At 46.3% G+C, this 22,590-nt stretch overlaps 1 protein-coding gene across 4 annotated transcripts in view; it reads right to left on the reverse strand.

The window, feature by feature from the left end:
* Nucleotides 1–22,590, reverse strand: part of SFMBT2 (Scm like with four mbt domains 2) — a 349,877-nt gene that overhangs the window by 209,213 nt on the left and 118,074 nt on the right. For all 4 annotated transcript variants that reach the window (XM_063926815.1, XM_063926812.1, XM_063926813.1 and 1 more), the window contains exon 3: nt 17,426–17,517. In XM_063926815.1, coding sequence (XP_063782885.1) covers nt 17,426–17,517 — 92 coding nt within the window. The remainder of the gene's footprint in view (nt 1–17,425; nt 17,518–22,590) is intronic.

Raw genomic sequence — 22,590 nt, forward strand, 5'->3', positions numbered from 1 at the left:
ACTGTACTACCATATACTGGTCAGTGGTCACCACAATGCAGCACTGATAATGAGCACAGATACACTGTGCACTGTTCAGGATAAAAGAACTGAGTGACACTGGGCAGCGAGAACAGCACTGGACTACTGTATTGTACCACATACTGGTCAGTGGTCACCACAATGCAGCACTGATAATAATGAGCACAGATACACTGTGCACTGTTCAGGATAATAGAATTGAGTGACACTGGGCAGCGAGAACAGCACTGGACTACTGTACTGTACTACCATATACTGGTCAGTGGTCACCACAATGCAGCACTGATAATAATGGGCACAGATACACTGTGCACTGTTCAGGATAATAGAACTAAGTGACACTGGGCAGCGAGAACAGCGCTGGACTACTGTGCTGTACTACCATATACTGGTCAGTGGTCACCACAATGCAGCACTGATAATAATGGGCACAGATAAACTGTGCACTGTTCAGGATAATAGAACTGAGTGACATTGGGCAGCGAGAACAGCACTGGACTACTGTACTGTACTACCATATACTGGTCAGTGGTCACCACAATGCAGCACTGATAATAATGAGCACAGATACACTGTGCACTGATCAGGATAAAAGAACTGAGTCACACTGGTGTCACAACTGAGGGCCTGAGCTGACGGAAGGCAGCCTCAGTTGTAGGGGCTGAGATGTACCGGAACCTGGGAGGTTGTATCAGACCCCTGGACATGTAAGTAACATGAAGAGAAACCGCCCGAAGGCGTGACCACGACAACTTGAGTAAAAGTCAATGATATTTATTTATGACAAACTCCATGCATCACAGTAGCAGTAAAAAGAAACATAAAAATCAGCAGAGAAATAATAATACTGTTCCTGGGTACTACAGGGTGGCAGGGGCCACAGAGCTCTGGTGGTATGAGACAGTCCTTATTATCTGCAAGTTGGAAAGTCCTTACCAGGCTCAACTGTAGCAATGAGGAAAGCCCAGGGTCGTACCAGCTGGTGTTCCAGGGAAAGCTGGGCTGCTGTAGATAAAATGCTGCTGTGGGTACTGGTTAGAACCAGACAGGTGTTGGCACGGAGTGGATACTGGCTGTAACCAGTTAAATAATAAATAAAGCTTGAGAGCGATGCAATATAGATGAAATGTAGAATTTGAGAGCGGAGAAATAATAATACCGGTGGAGAGTGGTAAACTGCAGAAAGGACACCGGCCCTTTAAGAGAAGCTGAACACTGCTGGAAGCTGAGCTGGAAGCAGGTGATGTTGTAGCTGGAAACAGGTGAGTCCAGAATGGATCGGAGAGTCAGGCTACACCGCAGATGGAATGCTGGTGCGGGTCTCTATAGCAGAAGTCTGGAGACAGGAGCTGGAACCTGGAAGACAATCACAGGAGAGAGACAAACTGGAAACTAGGTTTGACAACCAAAGCACTGACGCCTTCCTTGCTCAGGCACAACCTATTTATACCTGCAGCAAGGAAGGCATTGGCTAGGCAATTATGCAAATTAATAATACTGACAACGGATTGGTAGGAAAGATCAGCTGACAGAATCCAAGATGGCTGCGCCCATGCAGACACTTGGAGGGAAGTTTGGATTGTAATCCATGTGGTCTGGAAAACAGTAATGGCGGCGCCGGCCACCGGAGACAGGAGACGCCAGGCTGACAGATGCACATCCGACCACGCGGACACAGCGGAGGCCGCGGCTGACGTAATCGCCACTCTGAATGCAGAAGCTCAGGGACGGCGGCGGAGGCCGCGGGAGACGCCATGCCAGATGTATAAGGCGTTACTGTGACTGCGTCCAGAGAGACAGGAGAGGATGCGGGAATGTGCACATCAGGATAACAGATGGGATCCGGTCCTGGAGCGCTGAGCCAGCCTTAGGAGGCATCTGATAGGTAAGAAATGGCGTCCAGATACCCGGATCGTGACAGCACCCCCCCCTTTAGGAGTGGCCCCAGGACACTTCTTTGGCTTTTGAGGAAACTTGGAATGGAATCTCCGGACCAAGGCAGGAGCATGGACATCAGAAGCATTGGTCCATGAACGTTCCTCAGGGCCATAACCCTTCCAGTCAATAAGATACTGAAGTTGACCGTAACGGTGACGTGAGTCCAGGATCTTGGCTACTTCATACTCAACGCCTCGTTGAGTTTGGACTTTCGGAGTTGGAGGAAGTGAGGAATGAAACCGATTCAAGATTAGCGGTTTCAACAGGGAAACATGGAATGTCCTGGGTATTTTTAAGAAGGGAGGCAACTGGAGTCTGTAAGCAACAGGATTGATGACTTGATCAATTTTAAAAGGACCGATGTAGCGAGGTGCAAACTTCATACTGGGAACTCTTAACCTCAAATTCTTCGTGGATAACCATACCCGATCACCCACCTTGAGAGCAGGAACTGCTCGACGCTTCTTATCCGCAAACTTCTTGTACCTGAACGATGCCTTGAGCAGAGCTGATCGTACGCTCTTCCAGATATTGGCAAACTGATGCAAGGTGATATCCACTGCGGGAACAGAAGTTGCTGGAAGCGGTTGGAACTCAGGGACTTTAGGGTGGAATCCAAAGTTAGTGAAGAATGGTGTTGAAGCAGATGAAGAATGATACTGGTTGTTATGACAGAACTCGGCCCAGGGAAGTAATTGAACCCAGTCATCTTGAGAGGAGGACACATAGATGCGGAGGAAGGACTCCAAGTCCTGATTCACCCTCTCAGTTTGACCATTGGTCTGAGGATGGTAAGCCGTGGAAAACTTTAGCTTGACTTGGAGGACTTGACATAAACTTCGCCAGAATTTGGCTGTGATTTGAACTCCTCGATCTGAGATAATTTCTTCTGGAAGATCGTGGAGTCGAAAGATCTCTTGTATGAATACTTGAGCCAACTTGGAAGCTGACGGAAGACCGGTAAGAGGAATGAAGTGTGCCATCTTGGTGAACCGGTCAACTACCACCCAGATGGTATTAAACTTGTTGCACATGGGCAAATCTGTAATAAAATCTATCGACAAATGGGTCCATGGTCGACGGGGAACAGATAGTGGAACCAGTTGCCCCGCAGGCGAATGGCGGGATACTTTATGTTGAGCACACTTTGGGCAAGATGCAATAAACTCCAAAACGTCCTTTTTCAGAGTTGGCCACCAATAGGACCTAGAGATAAACTCCAGGGTTTTTTGGATACCTGTATGTCCGGCAAAGCGGGAAGCATGGGCCCAATGCATGAGCTTCTTCCTTAGTGTCGGCTTCACAAAACTTTTCCCTGATGGGGGCGTAGAGTCCATCCCTACCGTGGAGAATGCCAATGGATTTATAATAGGATGCTTGTCTGAAGACTCTGACTCATTTTCTTGCTCCCATGAGCGGGAAAGGGCATCGGCCTTGCGATTCTGAGAGCCCGGACAGAACTGGAGTTTAAAGTCGAACCTGGAAAAGAAAAGTGCCCATCTGGCCTGACGAGGGTTGAGACATTGTGCGCCTTTCAGATATAGAAGGTTCTTGTGGTCTGTAAGGATGGTGATTGAATGAGAAGCTCCCTCCAACAGATATCTCCACTCCTCTAGAGCGAGCTTGATGGCTAGCAACTCCTGGTCGCCAATGGCATAGTTGCGCTCCGCTGGGGAGAACTTCCGTGAGAAGAAACTGCAAGGATGTAAATGGCCATCTTTAGCCCTCTGAGATAACACCGCTCCTACTCCAACGGAGGAGGCATCCACCTCTAAGATGAAAGGAGAGTCGATGTCAGGCTGTTTCAGGACAGGCGCAGAGATGAACCTCTGTTTTAAAAGATGAAAAGCTTGCATGGCTTCTTCAGACCACTTGGACGGGTTAGCACCCTTCTTGGTGAAAGCAGTAATAGGCGCCACAATGGTGGAAAAGTCTCGTATAAACTTTCGGTAATAATTGGCGAACCCTAAGAACCTCTGGACCCCTTTGAGGGTTAAGGGTACCGGCCAATTCTGGATTGCTTGTAGTTTCTCAGGATCCATCTCTAGTCCGAAACCGGACACAATGTACCCTAGAAACGGAATGGACTTAACTTCAAAGACGCATTTCTCTAATTTGCAATAGAGATGATTGACACGGAGACGGGACAGAACCTCCTTTACCCAAAAACGATGTTCCTCTAAATTGTTTGCAAAAATGAGGATATCATCTAGATGGACCACGACATGACGGTATAGAATGTCTCTGAAAATCTCATTGACGAAATGCTGGAAGACAGCTGGAGCATTGCTCAATCCGAAGGGCATGACGAGGTACTCATAATGTCCGTCACGGGTGTTAAATGCGGTCTTCCACTCGTCACCCTCACGGATCCGGATGAGATTGTATGCACCTCTCAAGTCCAGCTTTGTAAAGATGGTAGCTCCGCTAACTCTGTCAAAGAGCTCAGTAATCAGGGGTAAAGGATAGCGGTTCTTGATGGTAATGTCGTTCAAACCTCTGTAGTCGATGCACGGCCGCAGACCACCATCTTTCTTTTTTACAAAAAAGAAGCCTGCGCCGGCTGGAGAAGAAGAAGGTCGAATGAACCCCTTTGCTAGGTTCTCTTTAATGTATTCCTCCATTGAATGCATCTCAGGCAGAGACAACGGATAAGTTCGGCCTTGAGGTGGAACCTTCCCTGGAACGAGATCAATCGGGCAGTCCCATTCTCTATGAGGAGGAAGGATATCAGCAGAAGCTTTACTGAACACATCCGTGAAATCTTGATATGGAGGAGGTGGAACATCAGACGACCTGGGGGAGGAAGAACAGACAGGCAACACTTTAAACAAACATGTCTCAGAACAGGAGGGACCCCATGCCAGAATTTGCGTAGTCGTCCAATCAATTGTAGGATTGTGAAGACGGAGCCATGGAAGGCCCAGGACCACAGGATGTGTGGCTCTTGGAATCACTAAAAGTGAAATAAGTTCGGAATGAAGAACTCCCACTCTCAGACGAACTGGTAGAGTCCTTAGAGCAATAACTGTATCAAAAATTTTACTGCCATCCACGGCAGTTAAGGAAAAGGAGGAAGGAAGTCTCTCGGTGGGTAGGGACCACCGTTTAACATAGGCTTCGGTAATAAAGTTCCCAGCTGCTCCGGAATCCAGGAGGGCAATGACGTTCTGATAACGTTGAGCAACTTGAAGCGAGACTGGGAGATTACAATCTTGAGGAGATGGAGAGGAGATCATTACTCCTAGCCGGCCCTCTCCTTGGCGAGCTAGGATTTGGAGTTTCCCGGACGTTTGGGACAGGCATTAATAGTGTGAGATGGAGCTGCACAATACAGACAGAGAGACTCAGAGAGACGTCTTCGGCGCTCAGCAGGAGTTAAACGGGAACGGCCAATTTGCATGGGTTCATCTTTAGTTGGTGACAGTTGGCGAGGAGGAGGAGCAGAAGATTTTGGAGCAGATGATCTTCCACGCTCAGTTGCTCTCTCTCTGAAACGTAAGTCAACTTTCGTACAAAGTGAGATTAGCTCATCTAACTTGGAGGGTAAGTCTCTGGTAGCTAACTCATCTTTAATACGCTCGGATAAACCATGCCAGAATGCAGCATACAGGGCCTCGTCGTTCCATGCCAGTTCAAATGCCAGAATCTGGAACTGTATAAGATATTGTCCTACAGTACGTGATCCCTGGCGTAAACGGAGAATCTCAGACGAAGCTGAAGTTACCCGGCCTGGCTCGTCGAAGATGCGCCTGAATGTTGACACGAATGCAGTGTAAGAAGATAGCAGGGTGTCGGACCTCTCCCATAACGGTGATGCCCAGTCGAGGGCTGAGCCACTGAGAAGAGAGATGATGTAGGCAATTTTTGTACGGTCACTGGGAAAATTGCCAGGTTGTAGCTCAAACTGAATCTCCTGCAGAATCTTGGAGATCCGTCAAATTTTGCTGGCATTGGAAGATGAAGACGTGGAGCAGAAACGGGTAAGGTGGGTGGGGTTATAGTTGGAGTCACTGTGGTTGACGCCCCAGATGCGCCTGATCCACGGAGAGTTGTCTGAATCCCATCCAGCCGAGTAGAGAGATCCTGGAGACAGCGGATGATGTGGCCCTGTGCAGCCTCCTGATGTTCAAGTCGGGCTGCCAGTTCTTGCATCGGCCTGGCCGCTTGATCCTGGTCTCCGGCTGGATTCATTTGGTCAGTGCTTACTGTCACAACTGAGGGCCTGAGCTGACGGAAGGCAGCCTCAGTTGTAGGGGCTGAGATGTACCGGAACCTGGGAGGTTGTATCAGACCCCTGGACATGTAAGTAACATGAAGAGAAACCGCCCGAAGGCGTGACCACGACAACTTGAGTAAAAGTCAATGATATTTATTTATGACAAACTCCATGCATCACAGTAGCAGTAAAAAGAAACATAAAAATCAGCAGAGAAATAATAATACAGTTCCTGGGTACTACAGGGTGGCAGGGGCCACAGAGCTCTGGTGGTATGAGACAGTTCTTATTATCTGCAAGTTGGAAAGTCCTTACCAGGCTCAACTGTAGCAATGAGGAAAGCCCAGGGTCGTACCAGCTGGTGTTCCAGGGAAAGCTGGGCTGCTGTAGATAAAATGCTGCTGTGGGTACTGGTTAGAACCAGACAGGTGTTGGCACGGAGTGGATACTGGCTGGAACCAGTTAAATAATAAATAAAGCTTGAGAGCGATGCAATATAGATGAAATGTAGAATTTGAGAGCGGAGAAATAATAATACCGGTGGAGAGTGGTAAACTGCAGAAAGGACACCGGCCCTTTAAGAGAAGCTGTACACTGCTGGAAGCTGAGCTGGAACCAGGTGATGTTGTAGCTGGAAACAGGTGAGTCCAGAATGGATCGGAGAGTCAGGCTACACCGCAGATGGAATGCTGGTGCGGGTCTCTATAGCAGAAGTCTGGAGACAGGAGCTGGAACCTGGAAGACAATCACAGGAGAGAGACAAACTGGAAACTAGGTTTGACAACCAAAGCACTGACGCCTTCCTTGCTCAGGCACAACCTATTTATACCTGCAGCAAGGAAGGCATTGGCTAGGCAATTATGCAAATTAATAATACTGACAACGGATTGGTAGGAAAGATCAGCTGACAGAATCCAAGATGGCTGCGCCCATGCAGACACTTGGAGGGAAGTTTGGATTGTAATCCATGTGGTCTGGAAAACAGTAATGGCGGCGCCGGCCACCGGAGACAGGAGACGCCAGGCTGACAGATGCACATCCGACCACGCGGACACAGCGGAGGCCGCGGCTGACGTAATCGCCACTCTGAATGCAGAAGCTCAGGGACGGCGGCGGAGGCCGCGGGAGACGCCATTCCAGATGTATAAGGCGTTACTGTGACTGCGTCCAGAGAGACAGGAGAGGATGCGGGAATGTGCACATCAGGATAACAGATGGGATCCGGTCCTGGAGCGCTGAGCCAGCCTTAGGAGGCATCTGATAGGTAAGAAATGGCGTTCAGATACCCGGATCGTGACAGCTGGGCAGCGAGAACAGCACTGGACTACTGTACTGTACTACCATATACTGGTCAGTGGTCACCACAATGCAGCACTGATGATAATAATGAGCACAGATACACTGTGCACTGTTCAGGATAATAGAACTGAGTGACACTGGGCAGCGAGAACAGCACTGGACTACTGTACTGTACTACCATATACTGGTCAGTGGTCACCACAATGCAGCACTGATAATAATGGGCACAGATACACTGTGCACTGATCAGGATAAAAGAACTGAGTGACACTGGGCAGCGAGAACAGCACTGGACTACTGTACTGTACTACCATATACTGGTCAGTGGTCACCACAATGCAGCACTGATAATAATGAGCACAGATACACTGTGCACTGTTCAGGATAATAGAACTGAGTGACACTGGGCAGCGAGAACAGCACTGGACTACTGTATTGTACTACCACATACTGGTCAGTGGTCACCACAATGCAGCACGGATAATGAGCACAGATACACCGTGCACTGTTCAGGATAATAGAACTGAGTGACACTGGGCAGCGAGAACAGCACTGGACTACTGTGCTATACTATCATATACTGGTCAGTGGTCACCAAAATGCAGCACTGATAATAATGAGCACAGATACACTGTGCACTGTTCAGGATAATAGAACTGAGTGACACTGGGCAGCGAGAACAGCACTGGACTACTGTACTGTACTACCATATACTGGTCAGTGGTCACCACAATGCAGCACTGATAATAATGGGCACAGATACACTGTGCACTGTTCAGTATAATAGAACTAAGTGACACAGGGCAGCGAGAACAGCACTGGACTACTGTACTGTACTACCATATACTGGTCAGTGGTCACCACAATGCAGCACTGATAATAATGAGCACAGATACACTGTGCACTGTTCAGGATAATAGAACTGAGTGACACTGGGCAGCGAGAACAGCACTAGACTACTGTACTGTACTGTACTACCATATACTGGTCAGTGGTCACCACATGCAGCACTGATAATAATGAGCACAGATACACTATGCACTGTTCAGGATAAAAGAACTGAGTGACACTGGGCAGCGAGAACAGCACTGGACTACTGTAATGCCCTACCATATACTGGTCAGTGGTCACCACAATGCAGCACTGATAATGAGCACAGATACACTGTGCACTGTTCAGGATAATAGAACTGAGTGACACTGGGCAGCGAGAACAGCACTGGACTACTGTATTGTACTACCACATACTGGTCAGTGGTCACCTCAATGCAGCACTGATAATAATGAGCACAGATACACTGTGCACTGTTCAGGATAATAGAACTGAGTGACACTGGGCAGCAAGAACAGCACTGGACTACTGTACTGTACTACCATATACTGGTCAGTGGTCACCACAATGCAGCACTGATAATAATGGGCACAGATACACTGTGCACTGTTCAGGATAATAGAACTAAGTGACACTGGGCAGCGAGAACAGCACTGGACTACTGTACTGTACTACCATATACTGGTCAGTGGTCACCACAATGCAGCACTGATAATAATGGGCACAGATACACTGTGCACTGTTCAGGATAATAGAACTGAGTGACACTGGGCAGCGAGAACAGCACTGGACTACTGTACTGTGATACCATATACTGGTCAGTGGTCACCACAATGCAGCACCGATAATAAGCACAGATACACTGTGCACTGTTCAGGATAATAGAACTGAGTGACACTGGGCAGCGAGAACAGCACTGGACTACTGTACTGTACTACCATATACTGGTCAGTGGTCACCACAATGCAGCACTGATAATAATGGGCACAAATACACTGTGCACTGTTCAGGATAATAGAACTAAGTGACACTGGGCAGCGAGAACAGCACTGGACTACTGTACTGTACTACCATATACTGGTCAGTGGTCACCACAATGCAGCACTGATAATAATGGGCACAGATACACTGTGCACTGTTCAGGATAATAGAACTGAGTGACACTGGGCAGCGAGAACAGCACTGGACTACTGTACTGTGATACCATATACTGGTCAGTGGTCACCACAATGCAGCACTGATAATGAGCACAGATACACTGTGCACTGTTCAGGATAATAGAACTGAGTGACACTGGGTAGCGAGAACAGCACTGGACTACTGTACTGTGATACCATATACTGGTCAGTGGTCACCACAATGCAGCACTGATAATGAGCACAGATACACTGTGCACTGTTCAGGATAATAGAACTGAGTGACACTGGGCAGCGAGAACAGCACTGGACTACTGTACTGTACTACCATATACTGGTCAGTGGTCACCACAATGCAGCACTGATAATAATGAGCACAGATACACTGTGCACTGATCAGGATAAAATAACTGAGTGACACTGGGCAGCGAGAACAGCACTGGACTACCATATACTGGTCAGTGGTCACCACAATGCAGCACTGATAATAATGAGCACAGATACACTGTGCACTGTTCAGGATAATAGAACTGAGTGACACTGGGCAGCGAGAACAGCACTGGACTACTGTACTGTACTTCTATATACTGGTCAGTGGTCACCACAATGCAGCACTGATAATAATGGGCACAGATACACTGTGCACTGATCAGGATAAAAGAACTGAGTGACACTGGGCAGCGAGAACAGCACTGGACTACTGTACTGTACTACCATATACTGGTCAGTGGTCACCACAATGCAGCACTGATAATAATGAGCACAGATACACTGTGCACTGTTCAGGATAATAGAACTGAGTGACACTGGGCAGCGAGAACAGCACTGGACTACTGTACTGTACTACCACATACTGGTCAGTGGTCACCACAATGCAGCACTGATAATAATGAGCACAGATACACTGTGCACTGTTCAGGATAATAGAACTGAGTGACACTGGGCAGCGAGAACAGCACTAGACTACTGTACTGTACTGTACTACCATATACTGGTCAGTGGTCACCACATGCAGCACTGATAATAATGAGCACAGATACACTATGCACTGTTCAGGATAAAAGAACTGAGTGACACTGGGCAGCGAGAACAGCACTGGACTACTGTAATGCCCTACCATATACTGGTCAGTGGTCACCACAATGCAGCACTGATAATGAGCACAGATACACTGTGCACTGTTCAGGATAATAGAACTGAGTGACACTGGGCAGCGAGAACAGCACTGGACTACTGTATTGTACTACCACATACTGGTCAGTGGTCACCTCAATGCAGCACTGATAATAATGAGCACAGATACACTGTGCACTGTTCAGGATAATAGAACTGAGTGACACTGGGCAGCAAGAACAGCACTGGACTACTGTACTGTACTACCATATACTGGTCAGTGGTCACCACAATGCAGCACTGATAATAATGGGCACAGATACACTGTGCACTGTTCAGGATAATAGAACTAAGTGACACTGGGCAGCGAGAACAGCACTGGACTACTGTACTGTACTACCATATACTGGTCAGTGGTCACCACAATGCAGCACTGATAATAATGGGCACAGATACACTGTGCACTGTTCAGGATAATAGAACTGAGTGACACTGGGCAGCGAGAACAGCACTGGACTACTGTACTGTGATACCATATACTGGTCAGTGGTCACCACAATGCAGCACCGATAATAAGCACAGATACACTGTGCACTGTTCAGGATAATAGAACTGAGTGACACTGGGCAGCGAGAACAGCACTGGACTACTGTACTGTACTACCATATACTGGTCAGTGGTCACCACAATGCAGCACTGATAATAATGGGCACAAATACACTGTGCACTGTTCAGGATAATAGAACTAAGTGACACTGGGCAGCGAGAACAGCACTGGACTACTGTACTGTACTACCATATACTGGTCAGTGGTCACCACAATGCAGCACTGATAATAATGGGCACAGATACACTGTGCACTGTTCAGGATAATAGAACTGAGTGACACTGGGCAGCGAGAACAGCACTGGACTACTGTACTGTGATACCATATACTGGTCAGTGGTCACCACAATGCAGCACTGATAATGAGCACAGATACACTGTGCACTGTTCAGGATAATAGAACTGAGTGACACTGGGTAGCGAGAACAGCACTGGACTACTGTACTGTGATACCATATACTGGTCAGTGGTCACCACAATGCAGCACTGATAATGAGCACAGATACACTGTGCACTGTTCAGGATAATAGAACTGAGTGACACTGGGCAGCGAGAACAGCACTGGACTACTGTACTGTACTACCATATACTGGTCAGTGGTCACCACAATGCAGCACTGATAATAATGAGCACAGATACACTGTGCACTGATCAGGATAAAATAACTGAGTGACACTGGGCAGCGAGAACAGCACTGGACTACCATATACTGGTCAGTGGTCACCACAATGCAGCACTGATAATAATGAGCACAGATACACTGTGCACTGTTCAGGATAATAGAACTGAGTGACACTGGGCAGCGAGAACAGCACTGGACTACTGTACTGTACTTCTATATACTGGTCAGTGGTCACCACAATGCAGCACTGATAATAATGGGCACAGATACACTGTGCACTGATCAGGATAAAAGAACTGAGTGACACTGGGCAGCGAGAACAGCACTGGACTACTGTACTGTACTACCATATACTGGTCAGTGGTCACCACAATGCAGCACTGATAATAATGAGCACAGATACACTGTGCACTGTTCAGGATAATAGAACTGAGTGACACTGGGCAGCGAGAACAGCACTGGACTACTGTACTGTACTACCACATACTGGTCAGTGGTCACCACAATGCAGCACTGATAATAATGAGCACAGATACACTGTGCACTGTTCAGGATAATAGAACTGAGTGACACTGGGCAGCGAGAACAGCACTAGACTACTGTACTACCATATACTGGTCAGTGGTCACCACAATGCAGCAATGATAATAATGAGCACAGATACACTGTGCACTGTTCAGGATAATAGAACTGAGTGACACTGGGCAGCGAGAACAGTACTGGACTACTGGACTGTAACACCATATACTGGTCTCCACAATGCAGCACTGATACTGAGCACAGATATTGAGCTGAGATTTGCTGATATTGGGCTATTCTGGCAGAGAACGTAGCCACGTCCTCTCTCTATCTCGACAATGCACGAGTGAAAATGGCGGCGACGCGCAGCTCTGTATATGGAATCCGAATATTGCGAGAATCCGACAGCGGGATGATGACGTTTCCCCCCGTTCGGGTTTTGCGTGTTAGGCGGGAAGAACCGAGGCTGCCTCGGACCCGTGTAAACCACGTGAAGTTCGGGGGGGATGGGGGGGGGTCGGATCTCGACGAACCGAACCCGCTCATCTTTAGAGCCTATAATCATACTGAAAATACAAGAAAATGCTGAGTATTTTTACAATAATTACCCTACTCTAGCCATTCATGTTTCTTGCCACCAGCCGCACAGAAACTGTGCAAAATATGGGAATATAGTACTAATACTGAATTTGAACTAATATTTCTCTCAGAAGATTATTCCCATGGGAAAAAAAAGAGATGTCTTCATTACACCTGAATATATGGTTTACGCCATAGAAAAAATTGAGACAGTCTTCATACTATGAGGAAACATTTAGGGCCTGGCACTAAGTTGCATGAAAAAAAAACTCACTATAATATGTGTACAGTATTTGTCTGCATGCAGTTACAGTCTATGCATCGTCCGTTGCAGCAGCTCCTTATTTGTATGCCGGGGTTTATACTTGTCATCAGAGCCAGCGCTACCCGCTCAGCAAGGGTATGCAATGCAGGGAGGTGCTGAGGTGAAGAGGCACTCTCCCTGCTCTGCTACCCTGCTGCTGCCGGCTGCCGCTGTGCCTGTCAGTCTGGATGACAGGTAGCGGCACTGGCAGCGGGTAGTGCGACTCCCTCCCCCTTCTTCTGCCCAGTGAGACTGCAGGCAGTGTGCACTGTGCAGACCCCTCCCCCCTTGGCATCACTGCCGACATCCTACATCCGTTGCTGCTGAAGTAACGAAGCCTGCAAGAAACCGGAGGCAGAGAAGGGAAAGGAGGAGCAGCGCCTGAGCCGGGACCTCCTGCAGGTACTGGGGCCGCACTGTGGTGGGAATGAAGGCTGTACCTGGCATAGGGGGTTATTGAGAGATGTACCTGTTGGGGGCCAAAGTGGGGTTTTTTTCCCTATCAGGGGCTATTGCGTTTTATTTTTTTCCTATTGAGGCCAATGTGTTTCATTGTTTTCTGTAATATAAGGCAGTCCTGCCCACTCCCCACCTACCGCAATAAATACATGAATAGTATAGTGTATTTAAAAGAAAAAGGGGGGAGGGGGGGAATCCAGGGTTGGTGGGGTCCCCCCACCCACCCTCTGCTCTAGGGATCAGGTTCCAGACTGTGAACTTGAGTTATATATTATACATATAGTACTTTATCATGCATGGACTAGCAGTATTTACTGTATATGAATTTATCAAGGGGCCCACCCATGCCCACCCAGTCCGGCACTGCCCAAACCGTTATCTTGCCTAGGGCCCCATGAGGTCTAAATCTAGCTCTGGTTTTTGCACACGAGGAATATTAAGACTTGTGTAAGGGGTCAAATAAAAGAACAGCACTTGGAAAATCGACTGAGGCTGAAGACCTCAAAACTGGAACCGAACATTAAATTCGTAGCACACAGCAAACACGCATTAAGAAAGTTTCCCTGTGCTTATTATTAAAAGTGAGAATTTTATTTATAAACATTTTTTGTTTGCTGTTCAGTGTGTAGAAAGTAATTTTTTACTTATTCTCTTCCTCTCATACTTTAACTTTGTATTACAAAAGTATGTTCTATATTCTATTTTTCAATAAAAACATCTCATCTAATGTTGATGGTATATACTTATGCAACCTGCAATAAAATGTGCAACTTTAAATAACAAACCAATGTATTTCATAAACAAGAGGGCTCTCCACCTGATTTAGACACCTCTGATTGTCTGTTTGTGTCATGACCCATGCAGCTAATGAAAACCCATACATTATTGTTATGTATTCAGATTTCTTTTTAGTAATTTCAATTCAGATTAATGCAGTAAATAAGATTTTCCCTAGATTTATAAAGCGGTAAATGATGTGTGGGGATGGCAGTTAATTACCTTTTATATGTAAGATGTCACATGTTTTACTGACATTGTCAAGAGACTATTGTCTCTTGTGTTCTTGTAGTTATGACACGTCATTACATTATATTGTGTAAGACCTCTGCATTTACTACTAACATTGTCAAGACACATCCCTACATTAGTGTTGTACGTAAGTATATGTATTTATGCACCTAAGTTGTACACAAACCAGGGGTGTAAGTATGGCGGTACAGGGCGTTATGGTGTACCATTCAGAAATTAGTAGCCAGTATGCAGTACCCCCTACCACATTATCGCTGGCAGGTCACAGCTGGTTCCATTTTCATGTCTGACATGAAAACAGAACAAACTGCAGGTCACAGGCAGAGAGCCTGGATGAAGAGACCGGACAGCCTCCAGTGGGCAGCACAATAAAGGTTTATTGTGCAGACGCAGATGTGTGACGTAATTACGTTGCACCATTGAAGAGGCGAAAAGCCACTCACGAAGACGGAGCAGCACAGAGCATCCTCATGATGCGGCAGGAGGTAAGTGTGGAGTGGGCTGGGGAGACATAGGTCAGGGTTTCTGGTGGCTAGAGAGGCTGGAGATAAAGACATGGGTTGGGGAGACAGAGCATGATGCAGCTAGGCTGAGAGGCACAGAGGGGGATGCTAAGAGACATGTGGTGGTAATGATGCTGAGGGACACGGATGGTGAGGCTGAAAGACACAGAGGGGGATGCTTAGATACACAGAGGGTAAGGCTGAAAGACACAGAAGGGGAGGCTGAGAGACACGGAGAGGGAAGCTGAGAGACACAGAAGGGGAGGCTGAGAGATATAGAAGGGAAAGCTGAAAGATACAGTGAAGGTGATTGAAACTGGGAGACACAGGGGACAGGAGGATGGAAAGATGGGACAGGAAACTGGAAGGTGAGGAGACTGGTGAGCCACAAGGGACAGGAGACTTGAGAATATACAGGGATGCAGAAGGTGACACAGGGGGCACGAGGCTGGTTGAACCTCTGTTGTATGCTGATGACATTGGTTATATTCCTAAACAAACAGGCATCTTCCGAACCATGTAATATCCTACATGAATAGTAAACTGACTGAAGACACTGTCTGCCCACAGAGGATCAGTTTCTTCAGATGTTCCCCGTTGCAAAGAAACTACTATAAAGTAAGGTAGTTTACAACATAATGGAGAAGAGTGCTCCGAGTGTGATGAGAAATGACTGGCATATCATGCCGACCCCCCCCCCCCCCCATTTTCAAGTGGCCACGACCCTTGTGGTGCATGGCCAAATCCATTGTAGTGCGCACGGATTACCACTAAGATTCCGAGAGACACATATGGTGAGGCTGAGACACAGAGGGATATGCTTAGATACACAGAGGGTGAGGCTGAGAGACACAGAAGGGGAGGCTGAGAGACACAAAGGTGGAGGCTGAGAGACACAGAAAGGGAGGCTGAGAGACACAGTGGAGGTGGTTGAGACTGGGAAACACAGGGGACAGAAGGATGGAAAGATGGGGCAGGAAACTAGCAGGTTAGGAGGCTGGTGAGATACAAGGGACAGGAGACTTGAGAAGATACAGGGATGCAGAAGGAGACACAGGGGGCACAAGTCTGGTTGAACCTCTGTTGTATGCTGATAACATTGGTTATATTCCTAAACAAACAGGCATCTTCCGAACCATGTAATATCCTACATGAATAGTAAACTGACTGAAGACACTGTATGCCCACAGAGGATTAGTTTCTTCAGAGGTTCCCCGTTGTAAAGAAACCACCATAAAGGTAAGGTCATTTGGAACAGAATGGAGAAGAGTGCTCCGAGTGATGAAAAATGGCCGACATGTCATGCTGACACCCCCCCATTTCAAGTGGCCACGCCCCTCATGATGCGTGGCCAAATCCAATGCCGTGCGCACAGAGTACCACTAAGAAATTATTCCTACTTGCACCATTGATACAGACACATACTGTATGCATACATCTCTAAATCAGGCCCCAAGGGAATTACAATTATTAGATTAGATTTACAGTGACCAGAGAAATAGTAAGAGCCACAACCAGTATACAGAATTATAATAATAATAATAATAATAATTATTATTATTATCTTTTATTTATTTGGCTACACAAGGAGTCTGCAGCACATTACACAGTACATAAATGAAATAAGAAGAATGTGACTGACAGTTCAGAAGATTGCAGGACATGTACAAGGTTTATACGCTTTGCTGTATCAGCGATGAATAACAGACAATGTATAATGGTCCTGATTCAGAGATGGACGGACTTGCAGAGCACACAAGCGGCTTTGCAATTACGTCCATCAAAATGAAAATGAGCAGGAGTTATCTATATTAAATAGAAACCTCCTGCATTGCATTTGCGGCCCAAGTTCAGCATCTGTAGATGGTGCTTCGGATCACTGGTCGCGATGGTTGCAGGTTAGGCCTGACTGTGTAAGCTGAGGTTTACTCAGCCTAGCCAGTTCCTGGCAACTTGCGATGCCAGGAAGTAAGTGTGCAGTCACGCAGGTCCTGGCCTTGTCCCTCCTGGAAAATGGGAACACTGGCCTTTCCACCTCCAAAATGCTGCAGCTTGTCAATCAAGTTGCGGCTAGGAGACATATAAATAAAAACAGGGGATTGCTAACCACATATTCTTGTGAATTTATAATTTAGCTTTGATGTTTGATTTACTTTATGATAAAAATCTCCAGATATTGAAAGCATGATGTTTTTCTAACATGCCATTTAGCTCAGCATATTAGTCAATAACTACAGCAATACATACATGTTTAAAAGAAGTGGGAGGCGCAGCACTCGATGCTGATTCCTCTAAATATTCATCCCAATTGAAATCTGTATCTTCAACACTGGAATCATCTATAAAAACAGAGCAAAACAAAATTATAAAAATAAAGGACAATAAATATCGCTAATATATATATATATATATATATATGTTTTACTGCTTCCAATTAAAAAAACATATCAGTATTTCTATACGTGTCTACTTACACATGCTCACATATATAAAGATACAGACAGCATCCTAGTGACTACCATACAGAACACACAGCAACCCAGTGACTGCCACACAGGACATGAAGGACATATAATAGGCAGCTGTGGATCGCAAGTATTGGTTAGTGTAGTGATGGGTACTACAAATGTAAGAGATGCATAAGAATTCACAATTGCAATTTAATATACAGTAGTAATGGAAAGTGATTCAACGTGCCTCTGTCCTGATTAAGTAATGGTAATGGTAGATATATGTTGTGCAACTGCTCTTATTTACATACAGGGTAACAAACCAATATACAGGATACACAAACTGGGAGAAACAATGCGATCCAGTATGTGTTGGGAAGGTTGGGAAGGAGAAGGAGAGTTGTGGTTGGTCAAAGGCTATCTTAACCCAATCAATGGTATGCCCGGAAAATTTCAGGGACCAGCTGCGCTGTGCAGACTGGCAACCCTGGAAATTTTCCGGGGCATGCCACTGCTCCCCCTCCCTCCACCCTGCGCTCCGCCAGTGGACTTTGAAGAATATCGGCGATCGCGTCGTGACTTCATGATGTGATCGCGTCATTCCGCAAAACTCCGACAGCCGAGCGGAGTACAAGGGAGGATGAGGGGAGAGGATTTCAGTGCTGCTACTTGGATGATGGCCATCGGTGGTTTATCCATTGATGGTCACCATCGATGGATAACCTTGATGGTGTAAAACCATCTGGAATGGATCCAGTGATGGTTTTACCCATCGATGGTCATCCCTGCATTACTGTACAAATGCGGGCCAATCATAGCCCAGGGACATGGATTAGTGGGTGTCAAGGGGCGGAGCTAAGCTCCGTGTCCTGACACTTTGAAAAAAATATATAATTCGGTAGCACTGAACCATCGATGGCGGGAAACCATCTGGTTCTCCCCCATCGATGGTAAAAGTATTCGACACCGGTCATACACCATCAATGATTTTGAATCACCGATGGCTGATGGCCATCCATAGCGACCCCTAGGCAAAGAGCATTCCCTAAGGCAATGAGCATTCCCCGTGGCAACGAGCATGGATCCCAGAGCATAAAACCCCTGGCAAAAAGCATGACACAGCACGTGAAACCCCTGGCAACGCGCATGAAACCCCTGGCAACGCGCATGAAACCCCTGGCATCGCACAGGTAAAAAACAATTAAAAACCTGCCCTGGGAGGTGTGACCAAATTCCAAAAAGTCACCACTGAAGAGGTTAATGCATGTCCAGTATTTCATATTTAAAGTCCAGGTATGCACCATGTGGTACTGGTCACCCTTATGGCTCTGCAGCAGCCAAGGGGACCTTCCTGCAGTTCCAGGACTTCTAGAAGATGGTGAAGACAATCAGCAACATCCAGAGCCAGCAGCCAGTGTTGATTTGCTGGAGAGGTTCCAGCTGAGTTTATGCGGGACTTGGTAGGTTAATTGCAGAAGACACCACTTACTGCAGTAAGTCAGCGGTCACTGCTAGGAGCAATTTGAGCTCCCCAACCAGGTGCCAATGGGCTTCCGGGCACCCGGCTGTTTACACTGCAACCACCGCTCACTGCTGTGGAGGATAAGAGGCTACAGAGACATCCACGCTCACCACACAAAATATTGGGAAGTGTATTAGGTTCATTGGGGCCAGGAAAACATATATATATATATATATATATATATATATATATGCCTTGCCTTCTTTTACTTAGACCATCTTCTACTCCATACTCCCTTTGAGGGCACAAAATCCCTTGGTTTTCTGCCACCCTAATACTTATTTCAGTGTCGTCTACTGATGCAGCTATGTTTAGTTTATATACCTTACCCTATACTATATTGAATTGAACTGTAAGTCACTTTTTTCTTTTTTTGCTTATTTGTTTACATTCTCTATATCTGGATGCTGCAGATCCCTTGTGGCGCCATATAAATAAAGGGTAAATATAAATAATATAACGGTCAGCCCACCGGCGGAGTTCCAACACCATGCGAGGTATATGGCCATTCCACCTTTGGTCTAGACTCTTTCTGCTTGCCAATGATTTATATTCTGCAGTGATTTCTGTTCTGCAGTGATTTCTGAGTCCACAGTGATTTTGGAATCTGTACTAATTTCTGTTCAGTCTGCTCCTGATATACCCCATTCCAAGCAGTCACAGAATAAATATGCCTGCACTGTCATTAACTCCTAATTTGCATTGTTATCCAGGAGTGAACGGCTTCTGTGTTCCTTCTCAAAGCTTTCCCCTTTAGTTTACCACATTCAAACTAAGTTTTCACATCTCAGTCTTCAAAAGTGTGGTCCTTTTCAGGACCATTCACACACAGACTAAAAGTTTCAGAAAAGCCATGCCACCAAAAAAAATTATCCAGTCTGGGTCACAGCTCCTCAGCTGCTAGAAGTAAAAGAGTGGAAAGACGTGAGGAGGCTTTAGAAAAAGTACAAACACGCTTGGCAGCTCAACAAGACGGACAAGCAGCCACTAGAGAGAATCATAGAAACATAGAATTTGACGGCAGATAAGAACCACTTGGCCCATCTAGTCTACCTCTTTTTTTATACCTTTTGGTAACCTCAACCCTATTTGATCCTTAGCTCTTTGTAAGGATATTCATATGCCTATCCCAAGCATGTTTAACTTGCTCTACTGACTTAGCCTCAGCCATCTCTGATGGGAGGATATTCCACCTACCGACTACCCTTTCTGTGAAGTCATTTTTGTTCAAACTTTTGCTGAAACTACCTCTCTCTAGTCTCAGCGCATGTCCTTGTGTTCTAGTACTTCTCTGTGTCATGATCCGTGCCATATATCCTTTCTGCCTCTAGGTGTCACTCTCTGCCTCCTGGTCTGTCTAGCAGTTCCCACTCTGTGACCTGGCAGCATTGATTATCTAGTTATGTGCAGCTGTGGTTTGCACCTGGGAAGCTGCTATTTATCCTCTGTTCACAAGCACTCCTGTGCCAGTTCATCAAGTCTTCTTTGAGGCTGCAATATCTCAGCCCATTGTTAATGGATTACTGAGCAGCTGACCGGCATTCTTCCAGTACTCAGGTAACCTGTATTCCCTCAGCTTAATGTTAAAGAACGGAGTAGCTGGCCTGCATTCTCCCAGTACTCAGGTAGCCTGTATTCCCTCAGCTTGTTGTTAAAGAACTGAGTAGCTGGTCTGCATTCTCCCAGTACTCCGGTAACCTGTATTCCCTCAGCTTGTTGTTAAAGAACTGAGTAGCTGGCCTGCATTCTCCCAGTACTCAGGTAATCTGTATTCTCTCAGCCTATGGTTAAAGAACTGAGTAGCTGGCCTGCATTCTCCCAGTACTCAGGTAATCTGTATTCTCTCAGCCTATGGTTAAAGAACTGAGTAGCTGGCCTGCATTCTCCCAGTACTCAGGTAATCCGTATTCTCTCAGCCTATGGTTAAAGAACTGAGTAGCTGGCCTGCATTCTCCCAGTACTCGGGTAACCTGTATTCCCTCAGCTTGTTGTTAAAGAACGGAGTAGCTGGCCGGCATTCTCCCAGTACTCAGGTAACCTGTATTCCCTCAGCTTGTTGTTAAAGAACTGAGTAGCTGGCCTGCATTCTCCCAGTACTCGGGTAACCTGTATTCTCTCAGCCTACGGTTAAAGAACTGAGTAGCTGGCCTTCATTCTCCCAGTACTCAGGTAACCTGTATTTCCTCAGCTTGTTGCTATCCTGTGATCCAGCTACCACAGTGCAATCCTGGCATCCCGTGTATTCATATTCTCCTGGTATCCTATGTCCCTTCAGTTTTCCTTTTGTGTTCTCTAGTTACCCCTGGTTTATATTTATTATTTACAGTTGTACAGTGTTTAATAAACTTGCATTATACCGTGAACATTAGTCCCTGCTAACATGTTTCCACAATGAGAGATCCAAACGGATTCTGACACTCTGCCTTTGAAGAAAGTTTCCCTCCTATACCTTGTTAAAACCCTTGATATATACGAAAGTTTTTATCATGTCCCCCCTTTCCCTTCTCTGCCCAAACTATACATGTTAAATCTTTTGTCTTTCTGGGTAAGTTTTGTGATGTACTGTAGGTCATGCACAATTTTAGCTGCTCTTCTTTGTACGCTCTCCAATGTATTTATATCCTTTTGGAGCTATGGCCTCCAGAACTGAACACAGTATTTCAGATGAGACCGTAACAATGACCTATACAGTGGCATTATTACTTTGTTTTTCCTGCTACTGATTCCTCTCCCTATGGATAGCATCTAATGCATCTAACTGGCCTTTCTCATTGCTTTGCTACATTACTTTCCAGCCTTTAAGTCACTTGAAATAGTGACTCATAAATCCCTTTCTTCCTCAGTAGTTTACATTATAGTATTATATACCCTTTATATACCCTTGATACTATATTTAGTCTGGGTTTTTGAGACCCAGTTGCATGATTTAGCATTTTTAGCATTAAACTGTAGTTGCCACGTCCCTGACCATTCCCAAAGTCTACCTAGATCATCAATCATTTATTTTACCCCTCCCGGTATGTCTACTCTGCTGCATATCTTTGGGCCAATCTGCTGATGCTGCTAGACATGCAGCATCCAGGCCCATGGAGTTCCCAGCTGCAAGAGAAACATGTCAGCCAGCCGATGCTGCTAGACATTCAGCCTCAAGGGACATGGACATGGGCATGACAAACACGTCCATCAAGGCTGCACAAACAACTACATCCAGGGCCATAGAGTCCCCAGCTGCAAAACAAACTCGCCAGGCAGTCAATGCTGTACATCCAGGGCCATAGAGTCCCCAGCTGCAAAACAAAGTCACCAGGCAGTCAATGCTGTACAAACTGCAGCCTCGTGAGCCAGGGAGTCTCCAGCAGCAGCAAAAATGTGACAATCTGCTAATGCTGCAAGAACTGCTGCTCTCAGATGAAAAGCTTGGCAAGACTTTAAACATGCTA

The sequence above is a fragment of the Pseudophryne corroboree genome, chromosome 6, assembly GCF_028390025.1.
Source record: "Pseudophryne corroboree isolate aPseCor3 chromosome 6, aPseCor3.hap2, whole genome shotgun sequence".
NCBI lineage: Eukaryota > Metazoa > Chordata > Amphibia > Anura > Myobatrachidae > Pseudophryne > Pseudophryne corroboree.